This window comes from Panicum virgatum, chromosome 8N, assembly GCF_016808335.1.
Source record: "Panicum virgatum strain AP13 chromosome 8N, P.virgatum_v5, whole genome shotgun sequence".
NCBI classification, from domain to species: Eukaryota; Viridiplantae; Streptophyta; class Magnoliopsida; order Poales; family Poaceae; genus Panicum; species Panicum virgatum.
In genome coordinates, this window is record NC_053152.1 from 21191598 (window position 1) to 21203065 (window position 11468).

General features: G+C 45.9%; 1 protein-coding gene and 2 long non-coding RNA genes across 11 annotated transcripts; 1 reads left to right on the forward strand and 2 right to left on the reverse strand.

Moving 5' to 3' along the window:
• Positions 1 to 1736: 1736 nt before the first annotated feature.
• On the reverse strand, positions 1737 to 3631 carry LOC120684695. The gene is made up of 2 exons (XR_005679415.1): positions 3299 to 3631; positions 1737 to 3048 (listed from the first exon to the last, which is right to left on the reverse strand). It is a non-coding gene; the product is annotated as an uncharacterized LOC120684695 (long non-coding RNA).
• A 104-nt stretch (positions 3632 to 3735) lies between these two features.
• LOC120684693 lies at positions 3736 to 7675 on the forward strand. 9 transcript variants are annotated; one of them, XR_005679409.1, is made up of 4 exons: positions 3777 to 4436; positions 5137 to 5414; positions 5875 to 6188; positions 7233 to 7675. XR_005679409.1 is itself a non-coding variant. In XM_039966589.1 (3 exons), exons 1-3 carry the CDS (start codon positions 3926 to 3928, stop codon positions 7450 to 7452), a joined length of 627 nt encoding a protein of 208 aa, XP_039822523.1. In that variant the 5' UTR covers positions 3736 to 3925; the 3' UTR covers positions 7453 to 7675. The 9 variants fall into 9 exon arrangements, 4 of the variants coding, with proteins under 4 accessions (XP_039822523.1, XP_039822525.1, XP_039822526.1 ...); XR_005679412.1 differs by having other exon boundaries at positions 3779 to 4436; positions 5875 to 6001; XR_005679410.1 differs by having other exon boundaries at positions 4212 to 4436; positions 5141 to 5414.
• On the reverse strand, positions 4649 to 6133 carry LOC120684694. The gene is made up of 2 exons (XR_005679414.1): positions 5828 to 6133; positions 4649 to 5441 (listed from the first exon to the last, which is right to left on the reverse strand). It is a non-coding gene; the product is annotated as an uncharacterized LOC120684694 (long non-coding RNA).
• Positions 7676 to 11468: the final 3793 nt, after the last annotated feature.

Consider the following 11468-nt stretch of genomic DNA (forward strand, 5'->3'; position numbering starts at 1 on the left):
CGCGCCTGGGTCGCGATCGAGTACAAACGGAGGGAAACGGAAAACAGAGCACCTGTGCCCAGGGTTTTTTTTTCACAAAGGGTGATTAAGAAGGGATTGGTGGGAGGGTTTAAGTGCTAAAGTTAACCAATCTTCACAGCAGCCATTGGATTAGAATCCTAGAGTCCTGAGGCTGGTTTGCATAGTTTGTATAGGAATCGGATTTACATAGCATACGTTGCCTTCATTTTCAGCACTTAAGTTTAGGCCTTCGCTAGGATTTTGTACAGGGCCTCAAAATTCTCGTGGACGGCCCTGCAGGCCAAAATCACACAAGAAGCATAACTTTTCTTTGTCTCTTCTCGGATTAGAAACCTAGAGGGCAAGCCTGAAAAAGAATAGTTATAGCAATCAGATTACAGTATAGACTTTGATGAGTAGTTACATAATATGCATTAGCACATTCCAAACACGAAATTTAGGGTATATAACGTATTGACAGGAAGATGATAAAGAAGTATCCCACTGATAACCCAATGGTAAAGGATCGGCCCATCAATTTGTAAAAAAAGTGTATGTCTAGGACAAGAACACAGTGTCTCATCAATTGTACTGAACTAAGGCCATCCTCGGGGTTTCAATGCTTCCAAATTTTGGGGACAGTGGTGAATAGTTTCATCCCCATGAAACTATCTCTACTCCCATAAAACTGTGATCATCTCTCTTCATAAATACAGTACCACATCAGCATATTTAGTGCCCATGAAACTCTAATGAAATCCTATTGAGACTGGCCTAATTGAACTTGTATATATCTATACTGAACTCTGAACCTGAATATGCCAAGCACAATTGAGGCTGTGCAAAATCAGCAAGCAAATATGAGATGGGCGTTGTGACAGTGCGGAGGAAGGAGAAATGGAGGAGAGGAATAGTGGCGGCGGCGGAAGAGGAAAGAAATGAGAGAGGACTTCACGGAGGAGAGAAAAGGCCGCGGCGACGACGGAGAGAGGAAAGATCGTGGAGAGAGGAATGGCGGCGGTGGCAGGGAGGAAAGAAACTAGAGGACTTCATGTTGATTTTGAGAAGAGAAGGATATTTTTACAAAATAGACTAGGGACGCCTAGCAGCTTGAGGAGAATGGCAGCTCTTTAATTTACCCGATGGTTGGATTAATCTCTCTCTCTTCTGCTCCTAAAAATTATGTAAGCGGGGCGCGCCCTTCCGTCATCCATCGTCGCCTCCCACTTCGTCCTGCCTCGGACGGTGGCAGATCTTCCGTTGAACCATGGTTCCCGTCCAATCCACCCATCCCCTCGCGTAGTTGCCGCTGCATCGCCCCCGAGGCCCCGACCATCATTCTGCCTGACGCCCGGCGCTCTCTCCCTCGCCCACCCGGCTCCCCATCATCTCCGAAACCTACGCCGCAAGATCCGCAGCCGCCCGCCTCCACCGGACTCAGCTTCAGTACCTTTGCTTCACAAAGGCACGCTGTACCTTTACCTGCCATATCCAGCGTCCATTTCAAATCTAACAGCTCTCAGCACTCCCAAGAGAAGATAGCAGGATACAACGGAAACACCTACACATTCAGACTAAACAATTTGAGTTTTGTACCAAACATTCAGATTTTTATACTACTATATATTTCTCTAAAAAATAATTAATTCATAAATAGAGTGTCAAATCCAAGGTGCCTCACATGACAGGAAGCAAAGCATGCATTTCCAAGCATTCTAAGTGACATTTACAGGACATCACAAACACATGGAATTCTGAATCATTCAAACAGAATTTTAGGGAACAAATAGGAAATATTCAGTAGTAAAATAGACACATCTATCATCCCCTGAACTCTTTAAGAACTTGCCCCAATTAACAAGTTCATACTTTATATCTTCAGGACACTAACTGAAATAGATACAAAAGGAAAGGTATTGTCTGTCTTGCAGCTGCGGGCTTATTACAACATATATTGTTCATTCTAGTGCAATAGACCAGCAGCTGAACCTTTCAAAGTAAAGGCCATTTCACTTGTACAATTAGGCCACAAAATGCTATAGTTAGCTAACCAAATACTGTGGTTAGGTATGTCCAAAATCACTAAGTTGGAATCCACATTCTAGAACTGATTTTCATCACCAAGATCACAACTTGGAGATGTTAGGAGTTCGGTAAAAATTCCATTATGTGCAGCCATAAATGTCTCAAACAACCATACAAATGAGCCCTCTGTTTCATCAAACAAAAGTGCAGCACCAAAAACAGTGGTTTCTCTAAACTGATTGAGCCCAAGAAAAACTCCAAATGGCCTATATTCCTTGTTTGTGCCAAAGGTAGTGTCCAACGTGACCACATCACCAAAGTGTGCATAGTCAAGGATCATTTTAGCATCAGCCCAGAAAATATTGGTTATGCGCTCTTCACAATCCAATTGCACAGCATACTGAAATGATGGGTTCTCGGTGATTTTTTCTTGAAAATATTGCAGCATACTTCCAGCCTGTCCATAGGCCAACTCCCTCTGCCTTTTGCTCTGCAAATAATTTTTACGGTCACGGCATGTGTAGCTGAGGTTAAGCGATCCACCAACTTGACGACTAGCCAACTCATGTGCAGCTTTTGGTCTAATTCCAGAATCATCAGCTGTCTCGATTTCAAAGGCTTGAAGTTCTGAAATTTTTCTTTGTGATACCATCAAGTGGCGAGTTTCTGGCAAGTGAAGGAGGTGATTGTGTTCGAGGACAACATCAGTGACTTCATAATTTTTTGCTTCTCGATCCAATATAAGACTCATCCAAGCTTTGCAATCAGTTCTTGTTTCAGCTCTAAAAAGCTTTGGTGCATTATCTGACTATCCTTTCCTTCGATGACCCTCATTGGAACAAACATATCTGCATGAAGTCACCTCACCATCATATCTGCTCACATTTTTGTATCTTTTCCTCACATCAAAGCCCATACGGCCTCCATATGCCACCCAAAACTGCCAAGCTTCATCTAGATTTTTGAACCTCAATCCAACTTGAGGCGCCCCCTTCTCGGATTCTATCATTTGCCTTCCACAAGCTGCTAGCAAAATGTAGCCCAGCGAGGAAAGAACAGAAGTGCACATAAGAAAAAGCATATATCGTGAACTAAAAGGAATGAATCAAGCAGGAGCATTTGAATATGTAAATCCAACAAACAATATTAATCGAATTATCACACAAGCATTGCACATTCAGGCAAAAAACACAACTAGCTAGGAACTATAGCTATTGGCATCAAGACTATTGCAGATCTCAGAAAAAAACAGCATATTGTTATTGTGTCATACCTGAAACCCTGAAACCCCTCGCTGTAGATCGAACCTAGAGGAAGCAGCGTCCCTCCCCTTCACGGCGTGGTAATGGCTCCTCTCCTTCAGCTCTAGTACCTCCGAATCGACGCCTCGCAGCCTGCTGCTCTCCTCTCGCGCGACGCGGCGCAGATCCCTCCTTCCTCCCGTGCGGCGCGGCGCAGGCCACCTCCCTCCTCCCGCGCGGCGCGGCAAGGCCGCCTCCGTCCTCCGGTGCAGCGCGGCGCAGGCCGGCACGGAGGGCGCGGAGGGCGCGAATCCGACGCGGAGGGCGCGAATCCGCACGCCCACCAGACCTCTCGCGCGCCCAAATGGCCGGGGCCCTCGCTTCGGCCCTGCCCCGTGCCTTTCTTTTGTTTTTTTTTGTTGAATCGGCTTTGTCCTTGGATGACCAGTGGACGCACGCGATGGAGCGAAAGACGCAGCGTGCCTCTGCTCTACAGAGCAAAGGTACTGAAGCTGAGTCCGCCTCCGCCGCGCCGCCGGGGCCCTCACACAGCTCCGACGACGCCCGGTGCCGTCCCCTTGCCCGGCGCTCCCCCTCCTCTCCGATTCCTCCGCCACGAGAGCCAAGGCCGCCCGCCTCCGCCGCGCCGCATCTGGCGCATGCCTGGCTGCTCAGACGACCTCGCCGCTGTCGCGACGCACGGACGACCCATCCCCCTCCCGCGGGTGAGGTGCCGGTTGGCGACCGGCGACCTCCCAGCCTGCGGATCGACGGCGGCTCCCTTGCCCCAGCCCGACAGCAGCGACAGCGGCGAGCTCCCACCCGGCGGGTCGACGGCGGTTAGATTCTCGGCAGCCAGCGCAAGTGGCGCCCCACACCCGGCCACCTCCCTGGGAGGCTCGACTGACACCGGCGCTCCGACCTCGCCTCCACGACCACGTAAGTCGTCCCTTTGCATGGGATCATGCTGTGTTTCAATTGACTCCGATTCCCTTCATCTTCGATCACCGTGAAGCCACCAGTCAAGCTCATCTGTTGTTTCCTTTCCGCTTGGTGGCCTGTGCCCTTGAACTGCTCGATGAAATGCCCCAAGGGCCCTGTTACCTGATTTTGCATTGGTTCACTGCATCTGCATGGTTTCAGGCTTAACATACTGTCAGTCGCAAGGAGGTAATTTTGTTACCCCCAATGCTTATCGTTACAATTATTTCGTTGCTTCAATGCCTGCCTACAGTATGCATACACATAAATTTTTTCGTTTATTGTTCTAGAATAGGTTGACAGTTGACTGAATGCTAGATATGAGATTTAGAAGAGTCATTACGAAAATGGTGGCTTTGTTTTTAGTCACTTGCTTCAATTGGGTGCATTTTAATTGTGCATTGCTGTTGTTCTAAGAGAAAGCACGAGATGGCTTGAGAAAGATGATAGAGCCAGGGATAGTGCGGGCAGCCTGCTGGATCTTGGCACTGCCTCTGTCGCCCCCTTTTGCTGCTCTTCATGTGCATGAACGATCCACCTGCTATGCCAGTTCAAGACTTGCCACTGGTCTATACTAACTCTTGGCATCGTGTTGTTGATCATTGTTACTGATAACTTGCTTCGTTGATCTTATTCAAGTAATTTGTGCCTATAATTATGCAGCGCTTTTCCACTATATTCGCGATATTGAACAAAATGGAAGAAATTCTTCACGATTTCTAGAGTTCCGGGATTACTTCAATTTGGTTGATTCCACATGACCACATTAGAAAAATGAGGGAGTCAGCGAAACTCATGATTTTGAGGACACAGTATTGCATTTCTGCACCATTCAGTGTTGATAAAGTAAGGTCTTACTTATTTATGGAGTAATCTCTGTTGCTATTAGGCAGAAACCAATGGTGAAGTTAGTCATGATTCAAGGCAGTGCACTTGGTGATGGGTTGCCTGATGGTTTGCCTCGACCTCCTTCCTTTTGTGGTGCTGCTCGTGCCTCCACAACTTCTCGTTGTCTCCACTGGTCGCTAGAGGAGAGGACACAAAAGGGTACATGAGGGTGAGGGCGGTGAGCCACTGCTCGCTGCGCATGCCATTGCCGAGATATGCAAGAGTGCATTGCAGTGCGATGCATGGTGTCACTGCATGAGGCCATTCAGGCACTTCATTGTAGGTTACATGCCATCGTATACAAACCTTTGTTGTGGACTCCTTTTACTATCCACGTACGTATCAAAGGAGGAAAAGGAAAGAGTCCACAACGGCAACAACTTCTACACGTGGCTGATTTGTTTCTGTTTTAGTAGATATTGCTTGGGAGAGTTAGATTATGTTTGTTAGGAAAGTTTGCTCGTGAAGTCAGGCCTGATACTATAAAGGCTAGTAGATTGTACTAGGGTTGTTATCGAAGAATAAAGACTCTCCCAGTTTGGGGCGAGTTATCTTCGACGGTGGCGAGGAACGCTTCCTCGCCGGCCGACGAGATAACGTCGTCGCCGTACTTGCTGCGTTCGCATTCTCAAGCTGCTCTGCTCTTACGCTCTCCTCTACGCACTCCTCACAAACCCCGACGCCATATCAACCTTCGGCAAAGCAGTTGCTAACTTTCTTAACCTTTTGCTGTAAACAGTATGCAGGACCTATAACTGTAAACAGTATGCTGGATCTGCCTGCGATGAGCTGAAGCATGTCAGGCAAGCAGTTGCCCCCTTGATACTTGATGATAGACAGAATCCTGATACTTCTTGTTTGGATCAGTATGGCTTCCTAATCTTTTTCTCATATAGTCATAGCTATGTGCAACTCTCAGTCTCATTAAATTTATATCATCAAATCCTGCTTTTGCCTTCTATACTGAGAACATGACATTCTTTAGTAGAGCCAATGTGCGCTTAAATTTATAACAGTCTTGATCACATTAATAGTTTGCTTGCTTTTTTGCTCGTAATGGTTCATTCTGAGGCTCTGAGCTTTACTACAAGCATTGCCATGAAATTTTGCCCAATATCTTCAGTACTAGATATTATGTTCTTTGATTTGCTTTCTTGTTCACTTAAAAAACGTATGGTTTATACTTCTTCGGCTACAAAGGCTCTATTTGTAATATTACAGATAATTTATATTATGAGTAAAGTTTAATTATTTTTAATGCTTGTGTAAACTTAGGAATCAGAAGGGGATTCACTATAGGTAGATACTTCTAGAACCATGTTCCATTCCTTCATGAAATCATGATGTTGAATAATTGAATAGACAATCAAATGACAAACTTACAGTGCTCATTTATGAATTCAGGATTCATCTAGGGAACCTTTTATTTGCTTTCCTGTAGCTCATTTGGAACTGCATTTATTTTTCCTATTCCTATTGCAGGTGCAGATGCTTTTGGTAGAGATTTATCCATTTGCATATTAGATATGGTGTGCCTATTAAGACCTAAAACTTTAAGTCATGAAGCACAAGGTTTAGAATAAATTCTCAACTGCATAATGAATATTAGTGCCCTACAATTTAATGTACCATACTTAGGTCGTCAGCACTAATAAAAACTTTTGAAATACTGTTGTCCCAGTAATATTGTCACCACTTCGAGGTATTAGAATATGTACTAATTACTGGTGGAGATGTTGCATCATTGGGACCACAAGTAGTCACCAAGACCCTCAGTTGCGCCAAATTTTTTAATTGGCCAATCGGTCATATGGTTCTGTTTATATCAGTTTAGAAGAAATATTTTTGAATTGAGCATCTAAGGAATGAATTGTTGCCAAGAATCAGTCACTGTGAGCAGGAGATGGTGATATGCCTGATAGCCATTAGCCCATGACAAATATGCTTTAAGTAGTCAACTTGAATTTAATTGCCAAAATCTCTTGGTAGTTTGTTTTGTGTTTTCAAAATTACTGCGATTGGTGCCACAAACACTTGCTTCATGTGTGATTACAGTACCTGATAGCTATGCTTTAAGCCTGACGACAATGCCAACAGGGGGCGATCACCAATGTCATGGAGTACCAGCTACCAGGCCATCGAGAAGCAAAAGCTTATAAATATTATTATCTACGACTATTACGTGTCCGACCCTGAGGACGAGTGGACGCTGCAGGTGAACAGGGAGGCATGTGAGCTCCATCTCCTTCACTGCCTTTGCTACTATATCATGTATATATTCCTATGCTTCAGCGGGTGTAGGAGCAGCAGTTCATGAGATAAGGTGACTGAGCCAGTTAAATTAGAAGGGGGTGGGGAAATGGGCCATTAGTAGTTATGTTCATTGATCAGTCTCCACTATTCCTTTTGTTACTATAAAATCTTACTTATCTATTTAGGGTGGAATTGTACAAGTTTATTTATTTGGAGAACAGGTTTGTGAATTTTTTTGAAAAATGTTAACTTTATAATTGAGACTATTGAAGTAATTCTCCCTGGCATTGAACTGCATTGACAGTGTATTCAGACTAAGCAAGCTTGTGTGATAATCTGTACATAAAGTTTCTTAAAAAACTACAAATTAAAACATATAGCAAAATATGGATATATTAATGTTTGCTCGATGATAATCCTTACACAGTTCCAAATCTCATGAAAATTTTTGTTGCTCTTGTTGCTTTTTGGATTAAATGTTATTAACATTGATATTTAATTTTACTATATTATTATTATCGTGCGATCTGTGTGTTTTTATAAAAAAATTAGCTATCCCGTTGCAACGCACGGGCACTCGCCTAGTAAAAAACAAAAGGTATAAAAAAACCATGTGTTGAATTCCATTTTTCTAATGCATTAATTCTACAAGGCCGTGATCCACATCCACACAAATATGCACTTAAAAAGCCTGACCTGCGGTTTTGAAAGAAGAGAAATTTTACAATGCTTATGCACTTAAACTTTACTCATCAGCGCCCCCCCCCCCCCCCCCCCCCCCCCCCCCAACATTCCAAGTGGCCGGGCATATATGCCTCTCGGTCTCGGGCATTTCCAAGGGGTTAAAATCCAAAGAGCCTCACATACACTTGAGAAAGACTACTAAGCTCTAATAGTGCTAAAAATGACCGTCCAAAGGCAATTGACACAAAGATTAGAGAGTGATTATTTGCTAATTGAGGATTACATAGAGTGATGGCTACTTGTGTTTCCTAAGAGCAACTCCAACAACTTTTCTATTCTGATGGATTAGCTAAAAAAATAGAAAACCTAGAAAAATGGGCATCCAACAGCTTTGCCAATCAACTCAGTTATCTACCCTCATCGCCATATGGCACCTCACGGGAGGCAAAAATGCAGAAGCCATCGATTCGGTATCCTTCTGATTCCTATGGGCCCCACCCCTTCTCCGAGTCCCGCGCCGCCGTGTGCCCCTTGGCAGAGGCCCCTGCTGCACGCCCCTTCACAGAGGCCTCTGCCGCGCGCCCTTCCGTGCCGCTCGCTGCCGCATGCCCCTCCACAACCCACCCCTCCGCTAAGCTGGCCGCCGCTTCGCGAAGCTCGACGCCAAGCGTGCCGCCGCTACACACCCCTCCACCGAGCGTGCCGCCGCCGCACGCCCTCTGGGAAGCTCAACTGCCACCTGCTCCACGCAGCCGTTCGTGCCCCGCACCCGCACACTCGGCCTGTTCGCCGCGCACCCGCTCCTCCTCCGCCGCCTCCACCCGCTCCTCCTCCGCCGCCTCCACTCGCTCCACCTTCGGCTGCGCGCCCTTGGCCTGCTCGCCCTCCGACCGCGTGCCCTCCGATCGCCGCCCTCCGCCCGCTCACCGCGCACCCACTACTCCTCCGCCGTCTGCACCTACTCCGCCTCCGGCCGCTCGCCCTCCGGCCGCGCGCCCTCCTACCGGCCGTGGCTGATGTAGCCGAACGACGTCGATGCAGGAAGATGTTCGCAGTGCAGTCCCACGAACGGTCACCAAGAAGTAGACGAAGTAGTCGTTCACGCCAGGATGTAGACGAAGTAGTCGTTCAGGGAGCAAGCAGTCGCGTCAAGATGCTCCCCAAAAACCTGATTGCTCGTGCCCCGTGCAGGACCTTCAGTGAGCAGAGGTTCCGGAGACCTGCTCTCGCTAGAGCTGTGCGCGCAACGCTAGCGATGGGAATGGCAGAAAGCAGCAGAGGGAGAAGGGAGAGGTCTCCTAAGCAGGAGTACCTGAAGCAAGAGTGCTTGTGGTGTGAGGATGAGTGGAGGAGGGCCTGGTTTATATAGGCGTGGAGGTGCCTCGGATTCAACGAACCTGGACGTCATAATGGGCATTGATGAGCAGGAATCTCATTAACCGCAAAGGTTTTATTCTGTGTCATCATTCACCTGTTAATGCCAATGTTTTATTGTCTCTGTTTTAATGCTTTCAACAGCAAAACGTTATCTCATCTCAGCACATCACGTCGCACCACACCGCACCTGCACGTCACGTCATGTCCGGCCGCGCCACCCACACACACCGCCCGTCCGGCCGTCCGCGCCGCGCCTCGCCACGCGATGCCACGCCCACACCCTCGGCCTCGGCCTGGCTCGGCGAGGTGAGCGAGCGCGCGCGCGTGTGGTTCACCGACCTCCTCTTACCGGCTTCACAAGTGGTGTACACGAAGTCCACCCTTTAAGTCGGTTGAGATCCTCCTCAAATCCCGGTACGGAATTAAGCAATTGATTCCCTAGCATTTAATGGTGGCCTTTAAATTCTTTTATTGAATTGATTATAATAAATGGGCCAAGCCCATAATTCCAACAATCTCCACTAAGAAATTCAAGCCACACTAGAAATGCTCTCATTCCCTCATTGATATACCAGTATTTGACAACGACTGTTAAGTTGAACTTCTATCTAGGACAAAGGCTACACTTATTCACAACTGTACAATGGACTATGCCTTGAATTGCCAGTCTTGTGCAAACAAGTTTGACCAGAGCCCTACACTGGTACTAGGCTGCATAAGCATCCTCGCGGTTTGGAGCTTATAAGTCATACACCAGGCCCTTCATGAGTTTCTAGAGAATACCCAGTTCTCATAGACCATGACCAGTAGTCAGACTCATATAGGTGTGTTCCTTTCAGATGTTCTGTAGGATAACATCTTTGTTTCAAGAAAACAACTCATTTGTTTTAAAGAAACCACTTGGAACACATTAAGGTATAGACCAACCTGCCATAATGATTACTTTGTTTCAAGAAAACAACTCATTTGTTTTAAAGAAACTACCTGGAACACATTAAGGTATAGACCAACCTGCCATACATATTAGAAGAGAAATGCACCTTATACACGGAATGAGCCTTTTTCACAAAAATTCTCTTCTCTCAGTCAGACTTTAGTTTGTTTCACCATCCTACTTCACGGGATCTCCGATCACATAGGACAAGTTTCCACTATAGAATGACTCAAGTGGGTCTCAAGCCCAAATTCATAGATGCATTGTCTATCACATTCCGTGAAAGACCCTTTGTAAACTGATCTACCAGATGTTTAGCCGTTTGAACATAGTACAAGGCTATAACTCCGAAGTTTCTCAATTTTCTGACAGATTTCAACCGCCTTTTCACATGTCTACATGACTTCATGTTATCCTTTGAACTGTTCACCTTGACAATCACCGTTTGATTGTCACAGTTCATTAGAATTGCCGGTATCGGTTTTTCAACTATCGACAAGTCTATAAGGAGCTCACGAAGCCACTCAGCCTCAATAGTGGCGGTATCTAATGCTGTGAGTTCTGCTTCCATAGTTAACCTCGTTAAGATGGTCTGCTTGCAAGACTTCCAGGAACAGCTCCACCACCAAGTGTAAACACATATCCACTTGTGGCCTTTATTTCATCAGCATCAGAAATCTAGATTGAATCATTATACCCTTCTAGTACCCTTAGGTACCCGGTGTAGTGAATTTCATAGTTCATTGTCCCCTTTAGATAGCGCATTACTCTTTCAAGAGCCTTCCAATGATCATCTCCCGGGTTTGAAACAAACCAGCTCAGTTTGCTTACAGCAAACGAGATGTCAGGTCTTGTAGCACTAGCTAAATACATCAATGAACTAATGATCTGAGAATATCTCAGCTGATCTCGCATTATCCTTTTGTTCTTCCTAAGAATTAAACTGGCATCATATGGTGTTGAGACAGGTTTATAGTCGCTATAACCAAAGCGACTTAACACCTTCTCCACATAGTGAGACTGTGTAAGAATCACCCCACCATTGCTCTCTTTTACCAGCTTTATATTAAGGATAACATCAGTTT